This window comes from Camelus bactrianus, chromosome 32, assembly GCF_048773025.1.
Source record: "Camelus bactrianus isolate YW-2024 breed Bactrian camel chromosome 32, ASM4877302v1, whole genome shotgun sequence".
Lineage (NCBI taxonomy): Eukaryota > Metazoa > Chordata > Mammalia > Artiodactyla > Camelidae > Camelus > Camelus bactrianus.
Window position 1 is genome coordinate 18367522 of NC_133570.1, and position 24214 is coordinate 18391735.

Genomic DNA, 24214 nt, shown 5'->3' on the forward strand with positions numbered 1-24214 from the left:
AGATGTGGCAACTGAGACTCGGAGAAGAGAGAGAGAGCTCTCCACTTCAGTCAACTGAGAGGCTCTAAGCAGCACAGGTTTTCCGTACTCCCGGCTCCCGCAGGAACTTCACGGCGCCTATGTCCCACACCGAATCCCGACACCAAGGATGCTTTTACCTGGCAAGCCCACCTCCCACGGGTTACGGGTAGGCTCCACCCCGGAAGACAAATCGCCTACCCACCGCGTATCCCCAGCCCCGTGCTCCAGCCGGGTCCCACCCGCGAGCCTGGGGGTGGGCCCAGACTCAGACTGGGGTGGGGGGTTGGGGGAAGGCGGGTCCCAGCGGAAACTCCCGGCCGCGCCTACCGGAGCCACGCGCTCCGGCCGGGACTCCGCCGCCTTCGCCCGGGGGGAGAAGGCAGCAGTGTTACCACAGCAACGCCGGGGGGGTGGGCTCTGGGGTAGCGCGGCGGCGGGGCTCGGAGTCGGCCAGCGACGCGGGCCGGGGGCGCGGGCCGCGGGGAGGGGGCGCGCGTAGGGAGCGGCCGGCCGGAGGCTCGCTGCTTCTTAGGAATATTCCGCCACTTCTCAATGAATCTCCAACCACGGCCGTCCTGTAATCTCGCTCACGCCCACTGATCCCACTTACAATTCTTTAATCAGCACCATCTTCCCGGAACTCCTTCACAGCTGCCGCCGACACCGCTGCCGCCGCCGCCGCCGCCGCCGCCGCTACCGCCTCTCACGGCGCTTGCGCGGCCCCGCCTCCCTGCCTCCGGAGCCCCCGCGGCGCCTGCGCGTCCACACCCTTCCGCCGCTGCCTGTCGCGTCAGCGCGCGAGAGAGGCTGGCTCCCCCCCAGTTGCGCGCCCCACCCAGGACGCGCGAGGCTGCCACTGCGGCTGCGCGAGATCGGCGCGCGCTCGCCCGTGCCCTGCGCGGGCTCCTCCCTCCAGTCAAGTTGTCTCGCGGCGTCTGAGCAGCCTGCGCTCTGTGGTGAGTTTTCCAGTCGGTTCCCTGGAAGTCGTTTTCTGGTGACTAGAACTAGACTTCCTCCCGCTGCTTTTGAGAGGGGGCCCGCCTTGCTGACGGACACCTCACTGCCGAAGTCCATATTAAAGACTTGAGACGGGTCCAGGCGGCCGAGGCCGGAGGTGTCGGTGGGCTTGGCGGCTCGCGCGCACGTTCCAGAAGCCCAGGCCGAAGCCCCGAGCCGCCGTGGCCACACGAGTTCTCAATGTCCACACCCTCCCCTGCCTGAGAGCCCAGTCCCCCCAGGGTCCGTACCCGACGCGAGGGGCGGCCGACACTCCCGACGAGCCCCGGTGGGAGAGGGGGTGTCTGCCCTTAGGGTGGCGCGTCCCAGGGGAGGCTCCCCCGACGGCCCAGGCTCCAGCCCAGAGGCCAGAAGTTGGACCTGTGGAGGCGTTGTCGCCCGAGGTCACTCGCTTCCTCTCTACCAGACAGTTTTAGCATAGGGGACACACCTAAAAGCAAAATAGACACAGTCCCTGTCCTCACTCGGAAACAAATGAGGGAGAATTGGGCAGAGTGGTTAAGTGATGTTCCATGAATAAAATAGCATGGTAGTGGGAGAGGCAGGGTAATCAAGGGCAGGGCTGTCGGGAGGCCACGTTTGAGCCTCAAGCTTTAAATAGCCCCACCTGTGGAAGTGGGCGAGGCATTCCTCTTAGAGGGAAATAGACCGCGGGGCTGAAATAGGCTCAGAGTGGTGGTTGAGGAGCAGGTAGAGGGCAAGTGTGGCTAGTACCTCTTAAGTGAAGAGGAAAAACAAGCTGGGACTAAATAGATCACTAGGCCCTAGTAAAGAGCTTGAATTATATCCTGAGAACCACAGAAAGCTGTTGAAAGGTTGTGAAAAGAATAAAAATATTAAAACACATATAAATCTATATGGAATACACCTAGTGGAGTTAGGACTGCTTCAAAAAAATAATAAATAATAGTAGTGAAATATTTACCTAAAAGCTAGAGACTTCCTAAAGCAGTTCCTGGGATTCACTAAGTTTCTGTAATGTGTGAAGCACTCTGCTAGTTACCGTGATGGCGAGGTTTCAAGGAAACACATGCTCTTAACTTTCAGGGAGCTGAGAAACTGGAAATAGCTCCTATTGATTGGGCATCGGTTACATGCCAAGTACTGTGTTAGGTAATGGAGATGTTTTGTCTCATTTCACCCTTAAGACAACCTTAAGAGATAGGTATTTTAGCGTGCTTAAGAAAGGAAAAGAATGTTCAGAGAGCCAAGTTAAGTTACTTGTGCAAAAGTCACTCAGCTAGCTTGTGAAACAACAAGGTTTCAAATCCAGGTTTTAAAAACTTCAAAATCTAGTCTTTCCAGTGCACTTTTTCTAGGTAAAAATAAATTAAAACTTGAGGCATATAGACAATCTTTAGGACAAAAAGTTTGTCTCAGTTATGGGTAGAAGGAGGTTATGGTCAAAAATCTAGATTATACTTAAAGATAGGAATAGACAGTCTACAGATTTGAATACTATACCCCTGTATATTAGAGTTAGGAGATGTTAAAGTCCAAGGATGTAGTATTAACTGCCAAGCCTGGAATTAGCCATCTTAAGTTTTAGTCTCTCCCCTGGTGTTATACATGCTGAAAATATAAATAGCTTTAAAAACGGATCAATTTGTGGTTGACAAGGCTTATTAATCATTAAGAAAAATGAGGATGTTGCAGAGCATTTCTGGTAACTTTTGAAGTCTTCCCACAAGTGTTCACTAATTCCATTCTCTGCATAGCACAGTTGCTGCTCATAGTAACATAAGTTTGTAAAATACATGAGGAGACAGTGTACTGGGTGGAGTGTAACTCTGAACCAGTTATACAGTATGGACATTGTCTCCCATCTAAAGATTCATAGTAAAACATGAAAACCACAGGGATATGGTTTAAGAAAGGTTAAGAAAGTAATCAGTTTAGGTGCATTTATTGAAGGAAAGAAAATATAGTAATTCAGAATTAGCTAGGTTGATAGAACATGAAATCTGCATAACTAAATTAAATACTTGTATACTACATCTGCTTAAGGGATAAAAATGGCAGAATAAGGGAATATTCTCATTCTCAAATGAGGGAATGAAGACTAGAGTAGGAAAGACATGAACTCACCCCAAAATGAGAAAGGACATTTGAAGAAAAAGACTATTACATGTGAAAAAAATAAGCTAATGGTTACCCCCCCCAAATAAGATAATGGATAGTGGCATTTTCTTGTTTTAAAGCTAAAGATGTTGAATCTTGTGTGTTTTTGCACATATGGACATGTAATGGGATATAACTTATTAGTAATTGATTCTGGATGTAGAAAAGATCCAACCTCTTTTTTAAGCCTGTTCCTCGTTCTAACTTTCCTCCTTCAACAAAGGTAACCTTTACATACAAAATGTCCGATTGAGTTTAACCAATTCTACAAGCTTCACGTAACTACCAGTCTCATTACTTCTCTTGTATACAGTTCTGGAACAAAGAGCTCTTTATAGTAAGAATGATGGTAGATTTTACTGAGGCAAACCAAAAAGTTTCTGAACATGAACAGTGTTTGGAACACTTATGCAGTAGTTGATGAAGTACAACTCTGGTCAAAGAAATTTGAATGGTCCTTCAAACATTTGAAGAATTAAATTCAAATAATTGAATGTGGCTGCTCTTTTTTTTTTCTTCTTCTTAAAAGACATTTTTAACCTGGAATCCAAATACCTTTTGGTGAGTGCTCCCAGGGAATTTGTGAACCATTGAAATTACATATTTAATTTCATGTCTATGTACATTTTTTAGGGAAGGCTTCTATAGCTTCTGTTTGCCTTGCTTACTCTGCTTTTGCCATCCTATTTTCTTTATCTTCTCTCGATTCCAGAATTATCTTGATTGAGATATTTCTATAAAAAGCCAGAAATATTTACAAGAATACTTTGATATTGTCAAATACTAGGGCATAGGTCATAATATTTTACTGCTGTGGGAGAGAGAGGACTGGCCTTGCAGTAGAAAGCCCTTGGCCTGAATTCTGTCTCTGCCACTAGCTAGCTATGTACCTTGAGTAAATTGTTCAATCTCAGGAGCTACGATAGCTACAACATAGATTTGTTGTGCAGAATTAAAGGTATGAAGTATATCTTACAGAGTATCTGATATATATTAGGTGATCAGTGAATGGGAATCATTTTAAAACACAGCTTTCAGAGAACAGAACAGTAATTTAAATTAAGGTAATATAATTAAATTCCTCCCCTTTCCCTTCATCCCCCGGAGTAACTACTATCATTAATCACTATTCATCATAATGCATGAATAGGAATGCATATATATGTATGTACATTCATATATGTATTGATATATGGCTATTATTTACCCTTTCACCTGCAGTGTATGGTATAGATTTCTATTCTGTTTTGTCACTGACATTTGATATTGTCAGAATTTTTTATTTTTGCCACTTTATTGGTTTTAAAATGCTATCTCACATACTCACTTTGCATTTTTTCTGCAGGGTAAGGATCTTTTCATGTTTACTGGTCATGTTCTTATTCTTTGCTCATTTTCCTATTGGTTTTGACTTTTCTTTTTGACTTGTAGAAGATATATATATTTTGGACTTCAAATTCCGTGTTGATTATGTGCACTTTACATATTTCCTTTCTATATGTGGATTGTTGTGTCACTTTGTTTACAGCAGGGTTGCTCAGCCTCTGCAGTATTGACATTTTGAGTCAGATAATTCTTTGTTGTGGAGACTGTTCCATGCATTGCAGAATGTTCAGCCACATCCCTGACCTCTATCCATTAGATGCCTATAGCACCCCTCCAATCATGACAATCCAAAATGTCTACAGACATTGCCCTTTGTCCCCTGGGGGGCAGAATTGCCCCTGGTTTGAGAACCAGTGGTTTATAGTGAGTCTTGTGCTAAGATATTTATCTTAAAGAAAATTTTATGCCACTGAGTTTTTATTATACATCAGGCCCTAAGTGTTTCACATGACCTAATGGTAACCCCAGCCCATTTACTCATCACAGTGCATATAAAGTAGGTACTGTTATGATCCCCATTTTATAAAGGAGAAATCTTGCTTATGTCTTCTAATGTGGAGAAGATGTTAATCAACTTCACTGAGCTATAGTTGACATACAGTAAAATGCACCCATTTTTTTCTTTTTTTTTAATTGAAGTATAGTTGATTTACAAGGTTGTGTTAGTTTCAGGTGTACAGCGAAGTGATTCAGTTACACAATTTTTTTTTCAGTTTCTTTTCCATTATAGGTTATTACAAGACACTGTATATAGTTCCCTGTTCTATATAGTGTGTCCTTTTTAAAATGCACCTATTTTGATTGTATAGTTTGAGATGTTTTGTCAGATATATACACTTCTCGTAATCCTTACCACAAACAAGATATATGACATTTCTATCGCTCTAAAAGGTTTCCTTGTGCCCCTTTCCAGTCAGTTTCTCCATTCCCAACCCCAGGCATGCACAGAACTTTCTGTGACTGTAAGTTAGACTTGCCTTTTCTAGAGTTTCATATCATTGAGTGATACACGATTGACCCTTGAACAACACAAGTTTGATCTGTATTTAAACATAGATTTCTTTCAATAGTGCAGTACTGCACAATCCTTGGTTGGTTGAACGCACAGATATGGAACTTCAGATATGGAAGGCTGACTGTGGGACTTGAGCATCCTAGGATTTTGGTATTTTGCAGCCACTCCTGAAACTTATTTCCTAGATACTGAGGGATGACTATGTTATGACCATTTTTGTTTCTAGCTTCTTGCACTCAGCATGCTTTTGAGATTCATTAATGTTGTTGTGTGTAGTTTAGTCCTTTTCATTGCTGAGTGATATTCCTTTGTGTGGATATATCAGATTTTGTTTATCCATTTACTTAGTGATGGACTTTGGGGTTCTTCCTAGTGTTTGGTCATTATAAATAAACCTACTTTGACTATTTGTGCAGAAGTCTTTCTGTTGATATGTTTTCACTTCTTTTGGGAAAATTTCTCTTGAATTATAAGGGAGGTACATATTTAACTCTCCAAGAAGCTGTCGAATAGATTTGCAAAGTGGTTGCGCCATTTTATATTCTCACCAGCAATATATGATAGTCCAGTTAGGCCACATCCGCGTCAACACACTTCAGCCATTCTGGTGGATATGTTGTAGAATCTCATTGTCGTTTAACTTGCATTCCCCTGAAGACTGATGGTGATGAGCACTGTTTCATGTGCTTCTTGGTCATTGTACATCTTTTGTGAAGTTTCTGTTTAAATCTTTTGCTCATTTTAAATTTGGTTCTTTTTAATATTGAGTCATAACTGTTCTCTATATATTCTAGATGTAAGTCCTTTCTCAGATACACTTGTGAGTAGTTTCTCTCAGTAGCTTGCCTTTTCATTTTCTTGATAGTATATATTTAAAAGAGCAGAAATTTTAAATTCTGAGTAAGTCTAAGTTATTTTTTCTTTTATGATTTATGCTTTTGGTGTCCTCCTAAGAAATCTTTGCCAACCCCAAAGTCACAAAGATCTTATTTTATAATGTTTTCTTCTAGAAGTTTTAAAATTTTACCTTTTACATCTAGGTCTGTGATCGATTTCAAAGGAATTTTTTCCTCAATTTTTTTATTGTGGTAAAATACATGTAGTTTATCATCTTAAACATTTTTAATTTTTAATTTCGTAATGTTGCACATCGATCTCCATGGCTCTTTTCATCTTGTTAAACTCTGTACTCATTAATAACTCTCCATTCCCAAACTCTGCGGCGCCTGGCAGCCACCATTCTATTTTCTATGTGATTTTTAAAAAATTATTTATTGAAGTATACTTGATTTACAATGTTAGTTTCAGGTGTCTAGTGAAGTGACTGAATTATACATATATATATACATGTATATTTTTTCTTTTCAGATTCTTTTTCATTATATGTTATTACAAAAATTGAATATAGTTCCCTGTGCTTTACAGTAGGTCTTTGTTGATTTTATGTCGAGTAGTATGTGTCTGCTAATTTCCAGCTCCTAATTTATCCCTCTTTGACCTTTCCCCTTTAGTAGCTATGGTTTGTTTTCTATGTCTGTGAGTCTGTTTTTGGCTTGTAAATAGAATTTGTATTTTTTTTAATATTTTTTAGATTCCACGTATAAGTGATACAAATTTGTTTTTTTCTGTCTGATTTACTTCACTTAATATGATAATCTCTAGGTCCATCCATGTTGTTGTAAATGGCATTATTTCATTCTTTTTTATGGCTGAGTAATACTCCAGTGTATTGTGTATATGTGCCACATCTTCTCTATTCAGTTGTCTGTTGATGGACTTTTAGGTTGTTTCCGTGTCTTGGCTATTGTAAATAGTGCTGCTGTGGACATTGGGGTGCACGTATCTTTTTGAATTACGTTTCCCTCTGAATACATGCCCAGGAGTGGGATTGCTGGATCATATGGTAAGTCTATTTTTAGTTTTTTTGAGAAATATCCGTGCTATTTTTCATAACGGCTGCACCAAACTACATTCCCACCAGCAGTGTAGGAGGGTTCCCTTTTCTCCACACCTTCTCCAGCATTTATCGTTAGTGGACTTTTGAATGATCGCCATTCTTACTGGTATGAGGTGGTAACCTCATTGTAGTTTTGATTTGCATTTCTCTGATAATTAGTGGTGTTGAGCATTTTTTCATGTTTGTATTGGCCATTTGTATGTCTTCATTGGAGAATTGCTTGTTTAGATCTTCCCATTTTTAGATTGGGTTGTTTGTTTATTATTAAGTTGTATGAGCTGTTTATATATCCTGGAAATTAAGCCCTTGTCAGTCTCATCTTTTGCAAATATTTTCTCCCATTCCATAGGTTGTCTTTTTGTTTTGTTTATGGTTTTCTTTGCAAAAGCTTGTAAGTTTAATTTGGCCCCATTTGTTTATTTTTGCTTTTATTTCTATTGTCTGGGTAGACTGCCCTAGGAGAACATTGCTAAGATTTATGTCAGATGATGTTTTGACTATGTTTTCTTCTAAGAGTTTAAGTCTCTAAGCCATTTTGAGTTTATTTTTGTGTATGGTGTGAGGGATTATTGTAACTTCATTGATTTACATGCAGCTGTCCAGTTATCCCAACACCATTTGCTGTAGAGACTCTCTCTATTCTATTGTATGTTCTTGCCTCCTTTGTCAAAGATTAATTGACCAAAAGATTGTGGGTTTATTTCTGGGCTCTCTTGTTCTATTCTAATGATCCATATGTCTGTTTTTGTACTAATTCATGCTTTTAGAGTCCCAAGAAACCTTTTCCTACCCCAAAGTTGCAAAGATTTGTCTCTTACTTTTTCTTCTTTGAAGTTTTTAATTTTAGCTGTTTTCTGTAGGTCTTCCATCCCTTTCAGGTAAATTTTGTCTGTGATGTGAGGTAAGGGTTGACATTCTTTTTTTTTTTTTTATAGTTGCATATTCAGTTGTTTCTGTCTCCTCTATATATTTATTAAATAACAGCTTTGATTATTACAATTTTATAGTAAGTCTTGAAATCAACCTTCCATCTTTGTTTTTTTCCAAAATTATTTTGGCCATCAATTTCTATATAAAATTTGCGAAGAGCTTACCAGTTTCTGTGAAAACAAGCCTGCTGAGTGAGTGGGATTGGATTAATTAATCAATCTGGGGAGAAGTGATGTCTTAACAGTACAGTTGATCCTTGAACAATACAGGCGTTAGGGGCACCAGAACTCTGCACAGTTGAAAATCCATGTGTAACTCATAGTTAGCCCTTCAACCACATGGTTCCTTTGACTGTGCAGTTCCTCTGACTGTGCAGTTCCTCTGTATTTATAGTTCTGCTTCCACAGACTCAGTCAACCAGGGGATCGTGGAGTAATGTAGTATTTGCTGTTGGAAAAAATCTGCTTATGAGTGGATCCACATGGTTCAAACTCTAGTGCTTATAGGGAGTTTTTATTTTGTTTTTGTTTTGTTTTGTTTAATCCAAAATTTATAGTTGTTCTGCATGGAGTTGTTATTCCAATAGTAGTTACTCGGCCATGATTCAAAGCAAAATGTCTGGGTTTTTTTAATGCATGAGTTTTATAGACTCTCATCTGAAGAGAGCAGTCCCATATGAGCCCTTGTGAGTCCCTATTTTTAGACATGAATTATATGACAAGCAAAAGTAACATTAGCCATAGCTTTACCCCAGGGTTTGGTTGTTAGATTTGACAGTGGTAACAGAACCAGGAACCCTTTATTAGAGTTAATTAGATGAGTTTATCAGTTCAGGTCAAAGTATTACTCCAAAACGTCTGTAATGAGTACACTGCAAACTTTTAGGGCGAGTAGTTTCAAAAAGTTCTAAATTTCATGTTCTTGTAGAGACCAATAAGGGAAAAGCCCATTTCATGTGGCCAGTGAATGTTAAATCACTCTGATAAACAGCTTCAGTCCTTGTAAATGACTCAAAAATAATATATGATTTAGAGGAGCGATGGATTAGGGTGTGCCCAAGGAAAAGAAAATTGCTATGATATGAGGAAGTTCAAGACACATAACCATCTGTGACTTGATGGAGAGGGATGTAACATAAAGATGTATGATGCCGTTTGTAAAACTAATTTCTCTTTCCATTTAATCTCTTGTTGCCTAAGAAAATGCAGCTAGTAATTAAGATACCATTCTGGTCTTGCTTGTAAATGCTGTTGCCTTCATTAAATTTCACACTTGTGAAAAGGAGCTATTAAGAGACAGCCTAAGGTAACACTTTTGGATAGCTAACTTTGTTAAAAATACGTTTTCCAAATTTCTTGCAATAAAATGTAATTGCATTTTCTGTTTTCACTTGTGTAGAGTCTTCTCACATATTATCTATTAGAAGAAGGCATGATGCTAGAGGGAATATATGTTAAACCCAAGTAGTACAGTGACTTTTGGGTTCTCCTTTATTTACCATTAATAATAAAGTTTTCTGTTTCTCTGATTTTTCTTTATTCACTTCTCATAAGGCTAAGCAATGGCCGGGGAGAAATTCCAGAATATATACTATTTTAAAACACTGTCAAATTTTAAAAGATTTGTCATTAAATTAAAGTGGTTAAAGAAGCAATCATTAAGTAATCATTGAGCCTGTACTGAAATATCAGAGTACCTTGATGGCACATCTATAAAATTAAAGGCAAAACAGGATGGGGGAAAAGAAAAGAAAGGAAAAAAAAAACCCTATATTATCTTTTACTGTTGATAATACTACAATCATAGCCAATGGAAACATGTTCTATCTTTTCAAAATGGGTACATAATAAAATTGTTGCTGCTGTGTGTATGAACAGTGGACTAGTATGACATGTTTTTATAGTTTCACATGTTACAATTTTTTCCATTGGAATTCTTAGTCTTCACTTGATTGTGGTGGTGTTACATGAATATACGTTTATGACTGTAACCCCCAAAAAAGTGAAAGTTATTTCATGTAAATTAAACCACAACAAACCTGAATTTAAAAACAATCAAAGACCATACTATGTTATCATTTCTTACCAGCTTAGCAAAAAAAATCTAAAAATTTTACTATTGGAGATGCTGAGGAGAAACAGGCACTCTCGTGCCAAACTGGGTGTAGTGCAGAATGGTACAGCCTTTATGAGGGGGAATTTGGTAATACCTAACACATGCATACATGCATTTATCCATTGACCCAGTGGTTCCGTTTCCAGGAGTCTACATTTTGGTCCCGTCTCATCACACAAGATAAGATACTGCTGTTGCTAGTTGCTTGTGCATGCCATGGAGCTTTTGTTTAATGCGTATACATGCAAATAGAATTTAATTTTCCTCCTTTCATACAGATTTATGCTTCATTTACACTGTTCCATACTTTATTTGCTTCGCATAAGGTAGCTCAGAGAGCTTTACATATTAGTACAAAAAGGGCAGCCTCTTTATGGGGTTTGGGGGGTTTTGTTTTTAAAAAGTTTTTTTTATTAACATGTTCAGAATATATCCCATTGGGTACATAATTTATTGTGTAACTACTCTCCTTCTGGTGGACATTAAGTTATTTTTTTTAACCTGTCTTTCACTGTTAAGAACAATGCTGCAAGGCAAAACCATTTCATATATGTGCAATATATTTGTAGGATAAGTTCTAAGAATGAGAATTGCTTGGTAAAATGAAAGGAATATGTTTATTTTTGAAGAGTATTAACAAATTGCCATCAGTAGGGATTGTGCCAATTTATACTCTTACCACTGATGTATGAGAATGTTATTTCCTCTCAGCCTTGCCAACAAAATTTGTTACCAAGCTTTGAGATTTTTATCAAAATGATCTTATTTTAGTTTTATCCTTTGGTTGGTTTTCTATTAAGTTGCTGGTCTTACATATTAGAAAGATTTAAATCCTTTGTGATATGAGTTACAAGTATTTTCCCCACTTTGTCAGTTGTACTTTGCTTTTGGTAGATTTTTTTTCCCCCCGATATAGAAGTTTTTTATTTTTATGATGTTAAATTCCTCTCATAGTTTGTGGATTTTTTTTTTAATGAGACCACATGCTCTCTTTTTTTGAGAGGAAATAGGATGATTAACTTATTTCTAGTTCACTTTGTTTTATTTTTTTCTTTTAGTTTTATTGAGTTATAATCGACATATAACACTGTGTAAGTTTAAGGTGTACAGCCTAATGACTTACACATATTACAAAATGACGACCACAGTAAGTTTAGTTAACATCCATCATGATATATAGATACCCCCCCCAAAAAAAAGAAAGAAAAAATGTTTTTTCTTCCTTGTGATAAAAAGTTTAGGATCTATTCTTTTAGCAACTTTCAAATATACCAGACAGCAATGTTAATTATATCATCGTGTTGTACATTACATCCCCCGTACTTATTTATCTTACCAAGTTTGAACCTTTTCCTTCATCCATCTTCATCCAGTACTCCTACCCACTACCCTTCACCTCTGGTAACCACAAATCTGATCTCTTTTTCTATGAGTTTGCCTTTTTGTTTGGGGTTTTTGTTTTGGTTTGGTTTTTTAGATTCCATATGTAAGTGAGATCATACAATATTTGTCTTTCTCTGTCTGACTTATTTCACTTAGCTTAATGCTCTTGAGGTCCATCCTAGTTGTTGTAAATGGCTGGATTTCCTTGTTTTTTATGGCTAAATAGTATTCCCTTGTGTATATCTGTGCCACATTTTCTTTATCCATTCATCTGTAGATGGACACTTAGCTTGTTTCCATGTCTTGGCTGTTGTAAATAGGGATGCAGATATCTCTTCAACATAGTGATTTCATTTCCTTGAGTTATATATCCAGAAGTGGAAGTGAAACTGCTGGGTCACATGGTAATTCTAGTATTAATTTTTTGAGGACCCGCTGTACTGTTTTCCTTAGTAGCTGCTCCAATTTACATTCCCAACCAACAGTGCACAAGGGTTCTTTTTTTCCTACATTCTCACTAGGATTTATTATCTCTTACCTTTTTGATGGTAATCATTCTAACAGCTGTGAGGTAATATCTCATTGTGGTTTTGACTCGTGTTTCCCCATGATTAGCAATGTTGAGCACGTTTTCACGTACCTGTTGGCCATTTGAATATCTTCTTTGGAAAAATACTTTTTAGGTCCTTTGCCCATTTTTGGAATTTGTTTTTCTGCTATTGAGTTGTGTAAGTTCTATATATATTTTGGATATTAATCCCTTGTCAGATGTGTGGTTTACAAATAGGTTGCCTTTTCACCTTGTTGATCATTTCTTTTGCCTTGCAGAAGCTTCTTAGTCCCACTTGTATATTTTTGGAATTTTGTTCCTTGTGCTTTAGGTGTCATATCTAAAAAGTTATGCCAAGACCCATGTCAGGGAGCTTTTCCCCTATGTTTTCTTCTAAGAGTTTTATGGTTCCAGGTTTTACATCCATTTTGAATTAATTTTTAGGAGTGGTATAAGATAGGGGTCTAGTTTCATTCTTTTTTATGTGTCAGTATCCAATTTTCCCAGCTCCATTTAGTGAAGGGACTGTCTTTTCTCCTGAGTATTATTGGCTCCCATGTCAAATATTTGGCTGTATACATATGGGTTTCTTTCTGGACTCTTGATTCTGTCCCATTGGCCTGTGTATCTATTTTTATGCCAGTACTGTACTGTTTTGGTTATTATAGCTTTATAATATAGCTTGAAGTCAAGAAGTGTGATGCCTCCTGCTTTGTTCTTCTTTTTCAGGGTTGCTTTGACTATTTGGGGTCTTTCGGAGGTTCCATATAAATTTTAGGATTTTTTTTTCTACTTAAAAAAATGCCATTGAGATCTTGATGGGATTGAATTGAATCTATAGATGGCTTTAGGTAGTATGGACATTTAATAATATTAATTCTTCCAGTCCATGAACACAGGATCTCTCTCCTTTTGGTTTTTTTTTTTTTTTTTTTTTTTTTTTTGGTCAGTTTGTGGATTTCAAGTTCAGTTAAAAAGGCCTTTCCCAGACTAAAGTTACTAAAGAAATTTGCTGTATTTCCTTCTAGTGTCATTTTTCATTTTTGACATTTGACTCCTTGATTCATAAGAATATATCCTGGTGTATAGTGTTCTTATTTTTTTAAATAGTGAGTTGTCCTCACAATTTATTGACTAGTTTGTTTTCCTCCTAGTGATTTGAGAGACCACCTTTACCACATGTTAACTTTTCAAATATTAAGTCTATTTCTATTCTTTCAGTTTTGTTTCATTGGTCTGCCTGTTACATGTTAGAACCACTCTTATTGAGGCTTTTACTATTTTGTGTGACTTGTCCTGTTATTTGTTTGATTTTAAATATATATACATGTATTTTTTCCTCTCAGAGTTTTTCTGCCTTTTGTATTTCCAAATGAACTTTAAAGTCATCCTATCTAGTTGAACAACAACAAAACCCTCTAAAACAAAACTCAGTACTAGCTAGAAGCTTATTTTCTTTATATTAAAACTGTCTTAGTTGTATAAATTGACATCAAGAAAACTTGGATTTTCTTCCTAAGCAAAACATAGCATACCATACACTTTGAATACTAGAATTTTGGGCTTTACATTTGAAGGATTAAAATACTCAAAATAACATTCAATAAATTTTTTTTTTAACTGAAGATTGTGACAACCCTGCATCAAGTCTCTTAGCACCTTTTTTCCAACAGCATTTACTCACATTGTGTCTCTATGTCACATTTTGATAATTCTTGCAATATTTCAAAAACTTTTCCCACATTATATTTGTTATGGTGATCTGTGATCAGTGATCTTTGATGTTACTGTTGCAAAAAGATAACGATTCTCTGAAAGCTTATATGGTTACATTTTTTAGCAATTAAGTATTTTAAATTAAGGTATGAGCTTTTTTTTTTTAAGAAATAATGCTATTGCACACTTAGTAGACTACAATATACTGTAAACATAACTTTTTATGTGCTAGGGAAGCAAAAATTAGCATGACTCTTGCAATGTTTGCTTTACTTTGAGGGTCTGGAACTGAACCTGCAGTATCTCCAAGGTGTGCTTATATTTGTAAATCATAATTGAAAACAGGTTTCTATCTAGAATATATACAATATTCCCACAGCTCAGTAATAAAAAGACAACCCAAATGAAAAGTGGGCAGAGGATCTCAAACATTTCTCCAAGGGATATACTAATGCCAATAAGCATGTGGAAAGATGTTCCGTATCATCAGCCATCAGGGAAATGCAAATCAAAACCATGAAGCCACTTCATACCCACTAGGTTGGCTGTACTCAAAATGACAGGTAATAGCAAGTGGTGGTGAAGACGTGGAGAAATGGAAACCTCGTATACTTGGTTGGAATGTAAAATGGTGCAGCCAATTTGATACTTCATATGAGCTGTGGAGGCTGGGCCAGTGAATTGAGTAGTATTTCTCAAGTTAAGAAATTTAGAATATCCTGGATATTTCCTTAAGTCATGCTGAATGTTTCTATTGGCAAATTATTCTATGATGGTAGTGCTCTGAGAGGGGAATTCTAAGCTTGCTTATTTGGAAAATTAAAAGTTGGGAAATGTTTATCTATTAACCATATTCTAATCCTGATGAATTAAAATGTTTACTTTCACGATATTATTTAAAGGTTAATTTTCAGAAAATGAGAGGTGAAGATACTATTCACTGGCATTTTGCCCTTTAAAACAACTTTTTAGTACATGATTAGCAAGATTTTGGAGCTGTGGTAATTGGATGTCTTTCAGGGAAATAAACCATTAAAGTTTATGAGTCATGGTAACAGAAAGCCCTCTCAGTTCCACCATTTCCCTTTATCAGTTCATTCGACAATAAACATAAAATCCTCTGCCTGGAGTTTAGAGCACAGCAAGGGAGAGAGGGAAAAGCCAGAACAGAAAATCCAGAAAGTAATAAGTAGGAAATGTTCAGTAACCTTTTGATCCTCGAGCTCATGACAGATGTCCAGTGCTTAGTGCCCTGCTGGGACCAGCAGGCTTTGGCCATGGTGAGACTCCCTCTCAGTGGTTTAGTAACCAGTCTGTGGTCTCAAGGATTCAGGGACTTCCCAGATATAGCTTCTGGAAGTCATCTCAAAGCCTTCTTAGTCATTAAAAAAAAGATCCTGATGATAACAGGTAACAGCAACATTAACAGCTCTAGCCTTTGTGTGGAGGGGGCCCCTGATCATGCCCTGATGCCTGGGCAGCTGGTGGAAGTCCCAAGAAGGAGCAGGGTGTGGGCCACAGGCCAGGTCTCTGAGCACAGAGATTGGATGCCACTTGTCGCTAGTGTAGACTCAAAGAGTGCTGTGCTGTGCTTGCTGTTCCATACCATCCCTACTTAGAGGAGCCCTGGGGAGGACACTGTGTGAGTGATCACAAACCACAGTAAAACCCTCTAGTGTATGTAATTCACTTACTTTTCCTCCTCTGCCCTCCTCATTACTTGACTCTTATTTTTGTTTTTATGGATTTTATTCTATGTTTTTATTTAGAGCTTCTCAAAATCATTTTGGAAGTTGAAAAATATATATATATGCATTTCTCAATGCATATTGTAACAAGAATATCCAAGTTGACATACATAGAAAAACAGGTTTTTCATGATTTATGGAAAGCACTATGCAAATCTCATTACATGTGGGTTTTCTTTCAAAAGTATTCTGTGATTACAGATTTTCAAAGAAAAAAGGCATTGTTTGCAACTTATTCTTCAAAAAGAATCTGCTAAATGCCAGATGTTTTTTTGTGGTGAGAAAGATGTATCAAAAACATTTCCTTCTGTAGAAATCTAAGAATTCTTCTGTGAATTCTAAAAGTTTGAAAAGTCATATATATGCAGTTCTGTATTTGTCAGGATCTGGGTGGGAATAGGGGGAAGTGGGCTGGGAATTGGGATGATCTCAGAAAGCAATCTGGCATCTACTCCATTAGCTGTGACGTCTTTGGCATCTTTAGAACCCTGTACACATAACCACTTTTACTGATTTTTTTTAAAAAGATAATATCAAAGTAACCATTCTTTAGCCTACACAGTCAGCCTAAAGGAATTTTTCACTTCTCAAGCAGTTGTTTTTGCCCAAAGGTTAGGAAAGAAACAACTCTACCCTGTAACCTCTGAGAGAAAACTTTAAACTCCATAGTGCTCTGTTGTCTCATCCTGTACACTCAGCCAGCGTGTGTGTGTGACTCCTGATCAAAAGTATAGTTCTTGTTGGTAAGCTAATTTTTGTTGATGGCTATGTATAGCTGTCTACAGCGATGTGGCAGATAGCCTGTATAATTATTACAAGTCAGTGCTGGTTGATAAAAGCCATCCCACCCAGCCTTTCAGAATGTATTAGAGCTTTATCAGTTACTCAGATCTAGACTAATTATCAGCTAGGTCACATTCCATGTGAAGTTGATGGCCTTGCTACACTGTCAGAATTGGCTAAAAGTTTGGAAATTGTCATTTGCTATTACCTGCACAGAACTTCCTTATGAGTACATTTTTCAGAAAACCAGTGGTGGGCTAAAATAAAACTATTTCGGCAATGTTTTTATTTTAACCACTTTGGATGAAAAATTTTCAACTTAGATTGGCAACTTTTTTGATATAAAAGTTTCACACTTAAAGGCAAATAGATTAACAGTGAAAACCCATGTATCTACCATCTATCCTAGGAAATAAAACATTATAAATACAATTGAAACTGCTGATATGTTCCTCCCAGAGTATATTGTCTCCTCCATACCTGCCCTGTAAATTTGTTGTTATGATTCCCATGCATGTCTGTAATAGATTATTTTTATTCACTATGTTGATGAGATTTTTCCATGTTTGTATAGCTCTAGTTCATTCTTTTTCATTGCAGTACATTTCATAAATTCTCTTCTTACTGAGTATTTAAGTTGATTTTAACATTTTGCTGTAATAATAAGTGATGAACATTCCAGTAGGTCTCTTCTTGGACACATGTATGAGTTTCTCTAGAATATGTATTTCAGAGTTAAATTGCTAAGTCATAGAGTATAAATATCTTTCATAGATAACAAATTACTTTCCAAAAGTTTATACAGTTCACAAGCCAGTCATGTTGTGGAAAATCTTTCAGTTTGAATTTGTCTGATGTTTCATCCTGATTAGATTCAGTTTATGCATCTTTGGCAGGAATATCACAGAAGTAGTGCTGTGATCCTCTCAAAGCATCCATTGAGCACCTTTATTATAAAATGGCACATAATTCCAATTTGAAGGCTTAGGAGCAAACATAAGGTGAGCTGATGTATGTTTTAAAACGGTTGCTGTGGCTGCCATAGGGAGAGCAGGCTGAAGGGAAGAGGGGTGGGAGCCAGTCAGCAGGCGACAGAGACGAGAGAGCCAACAGGTTTGCACTGGACTGTGTAGCACATGAGAGAGAGGAGGAGGCTGAGTGTGGCTGCACTGGTTTTGTCCTGAACAACTGGATGTAGTTGTCATTTTCAGAGACGTAGAAGATGTGAGAAGGAAGAAGACGGGAGAAAAATTAGGTTGATGATTTTTTTTTTAACTTTATCCATATTGATGTATGACACACAGAAAAGTACACAAGTCGTAATTGTACAATGTGAAGTATTTTTACCAAATGAAACTATCCAGGTAAGCCAGTACCAGTCTTCCACCACAGAGTGAACAGTATCTGAACTCTTAACACCATAAAATTGTTTTGCTAGTTATTGAACTTTATGTAAGTGGAAACGTATGGTATACTGTCTGGCTTCCTTAGCTCAGCATTCTATTTGAAATATTCATGTTGTTACATGTGGTTGCCATGGAGTATTCAGTTGTCTGATACACCACCATTAATTTATTCATTCTGTAGTTGATAGTCCAATTTATCAAACTGCTTTTTAACAGTTACTACTTTTTATATCTTGTTTAAGAAACATTTGCCTACCTTAAGGTCGTTGAGATAATCTCTTGTGTTTTCTTCTAAATATTTTCCCTAGATTTCCTGCCTTTTACATACAATCTCCCAAAACTTGATTTTTGTGCATGGTATGTAGAGGTCAAGATCATTTTTGAAAAATATTATATCCAACAGAACCAGCTCCATTTATTGAAAAGTCTCTTCTCTCTCCACTGCACTACAGTGTCATCTTTGTCATAAATCAAGTGTGTAGGTCTGTTTCTAGACTTTCTCTTGTGTTTCGTTCATCTGTTTGTCTATCCGTGCACCAGTCCCACTCTATCTTAATTATTATAGCTTTATAACTGAGCTTAATTTCCGGCAATGAAACTTCTCAAGCTTTGTTCTTTTTCTAGACTGCCTTGGATATTTTTGGTCCCTTTGCGTTTCCGGATAAAATTTAGAATCAACTTGTTAATTTCTACCCACCCCCCAAAAAAAACTTCTGAGGCTTTGTATAAAATTTACACACAATAAAATGTATAAACTTTAAGAGTGCCATTTGATAAGTTTTGACAAATGCATTTATTCATGTAATCAACACTGCAGTCAAGATACAGAACCGGTTCCATCACCCTAGTTAGGTTCCCTCATGTCCCTTCTGGTTAATCCCCTTTTCCTCCCAGAGGCAACCGCTCTTGACCAAGACTATTCTAGGATTTTACATAAAGGGGATCATGAAGTATGAACTTTTTTATGTTTGACTTCTTCTTTTTTAATTAAATTTATTTTATTTATTTTTTTGGAGGGGGGAGGTAGTTAGGTTTATTTATTTACTTATTTTTAGAGGAGGTGCTGGGAATTGAACCCAGGACCTTGTGTGTGCTAAGCATGTGCTCTACCACTTGAGCTAAACCCTCCCCCTGTGTTTGACTTCTTTTGCTCAGAGTGTTTCTATACTGCCTGCCTCCTTTACTACTTTGTATTGTAGTGTGGTATTCCATTGTATGACTGTACCGTAATTCCTTTATCCATCCACCTACTGATAGCCATTTGAGTTTTTCCCATTTGGGGGCTTCTATGAATAAAACAACTGGGACTTTCTTGTATGAGTCTCTTTATGGGCATTTGTTTTTGTTTCTCATGGGCAAATACTTAGACATAGGATTGGGTGGATGTGTATTAAGTTTTCGGAGAAACTGCCAGTTTTCCAAGGTGGTTGTATCATTTCACACTCCTCCCAACAAGGTGTGAGAGTCCTAGTGGTTCTGTATACTCATCAACACTTGGTGCGGCCAGCCTCTAATTTAGTCATTCTAAAGGTGGGAAGTGTTTTTTCATTGTGATTTTCATTTGCATTCCCAGGTGACTAATGATTCTGAGCACATTTTCTTGTGCTTATTGATCATTTCTATATCTTCCATTGTGAAATTTCTGTTCAGTCTTTCGCCTTTATTTTATTGTTGAGTTGCAGGTAATATAGATACAGATATTCATTCCAGAAACATAAATTCACTTCTGTCAGGTAAATTTATGAAAAAATATCATGAATAATTTCTCCTAGGCTGTGATATCTTTTAAAGAGCAGAAGGTTTTAATTTTGATCAATAACTTTTTCTTTTATGGTTAGTGCTTTTTGTGTCTTAAGAAATCTTTGCCTGACTTAGGGTCAAAGAGATGTTTTCTTATGAATGAAGCTTTCTAATTTTAGCTTTTATGTCTGGGTTTATGATCCATCTTGAATTTTGTAGTATGATTTGAGGTAATCATTGAGGTTTTATTTTTCTAAATGATACGTGGTTGCGTTAGAACGACATAGTGAGAAAACCGTCCTTTCCCCTGTTGAATTTTTTTGGTACCCTTTATTGAAAATTGGTTGACCATATATGTCTGGGCTCTTTTCTCTGCATGTATTTCTGGACTCTGCTCTGCCCACCAGTCTGCATGTTTATATGCCAAAACCACATAGTCTTATTTACTGTAGCTTTAAAGTAAATTTTGAAGGCAACTTCATTTTTCAAATTTATTTTGACTCTTCTAGATTCTTTGCATTTCCAGATAAATTTTAAAATTAACTTGTCAGTTTCTAATAAAAAGTCTGCTAAGACTTTTTCGTTACAGTTGTGTTGACTCTATAGATAAGTTTGAGGAGAATTAACATCTTAACAATACTGAGTGTTCTATCCATGAACATAGTGTCTCTCTCAATTTATGTCTTCTTTAATTTTTCTCAGTATTTTGTCATTTTCAATGTAGAGATCTTACTTGCCTTTTGTTAAATTTATCCCTGAGGATTTTTTCATTAACTTAATTGAAGTATAATCTACATATTATGAACTGTACCCATTTTAACTGTAGAAATCAGTTTTAATCAATTATTTTATGTTTATTGGTGTAGTGGTAAACAGAATTGGTCTTAATTCTGTTTTCCAGTGTTTTTTCTAGTATATAGAAATGCAGTTGTATTTACATTTGGTTGTGATGTCATTTACTTAAAATTCTTTATTCTTGAAGAGTGTCTGGCCTCTATTTTTCCTTATAATATTGGCTTAAGAGAACAGACCAGTCTACTATACATACAAATAAATTAGAATAAAATTTCGTATCCTCAGTCACACTAACCGTATTTTGGCTGCCCAGTGGCCACATGTGCCTAGTGGCTGCTGTACTGGACAGCATAGACCGTCCCTGTAGAAAGCTGTTCGAAAAGCACTGTGTGGAGGGATGGGGGGGGACTGCCTTCTGGATTTACCTCATTGCTTTCTCCTGGTGCTGTGTAACTCATTCTAATAATCTCTGTATTTACAGTAAATTGAAAGTTATATATTTGAAAGCTTATTAATTAAGTGCAGATTATACTTTTATTTCAAGACCACCTCAAAAGTGATGCTGTGTCCTTAGCCCTGCATTACAGAGAACTAAGAATTGACCACCAGGTTTCACAAGCTGGATGTAGCTCTGGATTTTGTGTTGGGGGCACAATCCGATTTGAGGGAGTGGTTCAGGAGAGAAGAGGGAGAGTGGATGTGGTGACACTGAGTACAGAGCTGTCGTTTTGTTCTGGAAAGAGGAGCAGAGAAATGGCATATCCACGGAATGGGGACATGGGGCTACGTGGGAGCCATCACGGCACCTGACTGTGTGGATGGGAATGATTCATCAGCAGAGAGGAAGAATCTGACAGTGCAGGAGAGAGGGGGGGAAATTATGGGCATGCTGTCCTTCAGGGGTCTGGGAAGTGGAGATGTGGGCTGTGGGGAGGGGCCCAGGCTGCTCCCCTGCAGTGCCTGGAGGGTAGGCTGAACATAAGCCACTAGAAGGGACATGAGCCTCTCTTCTGATTGGTTCTAGTATTTATTTACATCCAAGTGTCCAGGGTCATAGAGGCCCCTCACTGTGTTCTCCATTCCACTGTCTCATTCCTTTGCTGCCATTTCTGTCTTTAGTTTGCCTGGCCCCACGGCCTTTCTTCCTGCTCCACTTCTGACTTGCTTTTACATACTGTATGTTCAAACATCCACAATCAAGGCCATTAAATCGAAAGGGGGAAAAAGTCCCATTTAAATTAACCCAAGTGGGAAGTAACTGAATATTGAGAGTAGCCTGGAACTTGGCTACTTCAGGGACTTTCTCTCTCAAGGTACCTCTGCATTTGTTCTTTTCTCCTTTCTCCACTGCTGGCTTCCTCTGCTCACTCAGTTTTCACACATCTCAACTCTGCAACGTGGCCATGCTGGCCCCACTGACCTCAGTTTACATCATTACCTTTTGGCTTTGGCGTCAGCTGCAGAGATGTGATCTAGACCTGGATTGAATTCATGAGAAAGAATCTGATTGTAGGGGCTTTTCCTAAGGCTCTGACCTCCCACAGGATTGGTGGCGCTGTGTCAGCTGCAGCCGGGAGAGTTGAGTCCTTCCCCATAGAGCACCTCTGCCTCGAGCCGATTCATCCCTCAAGCTGAGCTGAGGCAGTTCTCAGCAGGGACAGTGTGTGGGGAGGCAGAGTGATGGGCATTTTCATTCATCAGGCTGTTTGGATTGTTTGTAATACAGGAGAGAACGGCATCTAATTAAAACACAAACTTTATTTAATGGACTTTTAAAACATCTATTTTAACTTTCTGCTTGTTTATTTTTTATTGGCTACATTCTATTTATCACAACAAACCCTCAGCAGATATTTGTAGAATGAATGACTTTTGAAATGATAATAACTGCCTCTTTTTTCCTGATTACATACCAGTTTTATTTTGCATTTGCATTTTTGGTTCAAAAAGAAAATGGCTACACTTCAAAAAGCTCTGTATATGGAAAAAAAAGTCAGACTTGGCAAAATGCTGCCAGGCAGATCAGTATTCAAGCTCATCTACTGTCCCAATTAACTAAAAGGGCAGACTTTGAGTTCTGCCACTGAGAGTTAAAATTATTTTAGAATTTTAGAACTTTTAATTTAATAAAATATGTAGAGAATATTTATATATTTAAGAACATTATCATCCCCTGAAGCCCAAATGCACAGTTGCTACAAATTTAATAAATATCTTGAGATGGAATGCGAATTCATTTGGGAGGCAAAATGTTTCCTTAATGCCAACATGTCCTTTATTGTATTTGGATCCAGATGTTTGGGCCTCATTTGCTGGAGTGGATGAAGCATTAGTCTGTCAGTTCCCTGCTGTTTGCCACTATTTAGTATTATTAGAGGCTGTAAGCATGCATACTCATTGGGGAAGTTGAAAAAAGTCTTTTAAATTGAGAAGGGTACCAAGCTGCGGTCCCTGTCCAGAACTCCTGAGGTTAAAAACAACAAAACAAAGTACTATAAATAAAGCACCAGAGGAGCTTAGAGCAGTCCTGGTGGTACCGTCTCTTGTGTATCAGCTATCAGTCAAGGTCCCCAACACATCCATTAAGGCCAGTCTCTCCTTCCAGGGAAGCACCTAACAAAGCACATATTCCACAGTTGGAGATGCAGATCCTTGAGCATTAGAAGAGAGCACGAATTTTATTTCCTAAGGTGATAGGGCCCACACGGTTGTGCTCGTCAGTCCTCGCACAGCATTGTGCTAACCTTGCGTCCTTAGATCTACCCTGTAGGTTATTGTACTGAAGTCAATTTCTACTTTAACAGTAATAGCAGGGTATAGTTCTTAAATTGTTTCTTAAGAAATGGTAGAACTGCTTGGAATTTCCCTTATACTGATATACATATTTCATTGTTCTTATAACAGGAGTGTAATAGACTTACTTGTTGTCTAATTACACCATAAACCGTAGACTTCAGCACTCCAGTTCTCCGGGAGGTAACGTCCTCCGTAGTTTAATACTTACTGATTTTCCAAAGTGAATGTCTTTAGAGACGCCACTTAGGGCCAGAGCTCTGGCCCTTAGGAATAAATACTATGTGCGTGTTCATCAGCAAAGAATTAAGCTCCGGTGACTAACACATAGGTCTACTTCCAGCCTGTGTTTTCCGAGTCTTAAAACACAGGCGTTTAATGGCCAAATGTTTTATTTAGGGTTTTTACGTCTAGATTCATAAATGAAATGGGCTTATCCTTATACTGTCTATTGATCTTAGAATTAAGAATACCATCACAGGATGATTTTTAGCATCTTTTTTAATTTTTACATTTTCTGAAACAATTTGAAAATATAGAGTATCTCACTGGTCCCTGAAAGTTTGGTGAAATATACGTAAAACCATCTGGGCCTGTATTTTTTGGAGAGCTGGATAAAGGGGAATGAGTTATGATTACTGTTTTAATTTTATGGGCTCTGGTTTCTTTAAGTTTTCTTTTCCTTCTTGCACCAAAACTTTTAATATTTTTTCCTAAAAGTTTATATAATCTAAATTC

At 37.9% G+C, this 24214-nt stretch overlaps 1 protein-coding gene and 1 long non-coding RNA gene across 3 annotated transcripts in view; one reads left to right on the forward strand and one right to left on the reverse strand.

The window, feature by feature from the left end:
* The window catches only part of PITPNB (phosphatidylinositol transfer protein beta), a 56770-nt gene extending 56008 nt beyond the window's left edge, over positions 1-762 (reverse strand). For both annotated transcript variants that reach the window (XM_074356735.1, XM_074356736.1), the window contains exon 1: positions 632-762. In XM_074356735.1, the coding sequence (XP_074212836.1) occupies positions 632-651 (20 nt within the window). In that variant the 5' untranslated portion in view covers positions 652-762. The remainder of the gene's footprint in view (positions 1-631) is intronic.
* A 74-nt stretch (positions 763-836) lies between these two features.
* LOC141575816 (uncharacterized) overlaps positions 837-24214 on the forward strand; it is a 35255-nt gene continuing 11877 nt past the window's right edge. Inside the window, exon 1 of the long non-coding RNA XR_012503715.1 lies at positions 837-977. This is a non-coding gene — a long non-coding RNA (uncharacterized LOC141575816). The remainder of the gene's footprint in view (positions 978-24214) is intronic.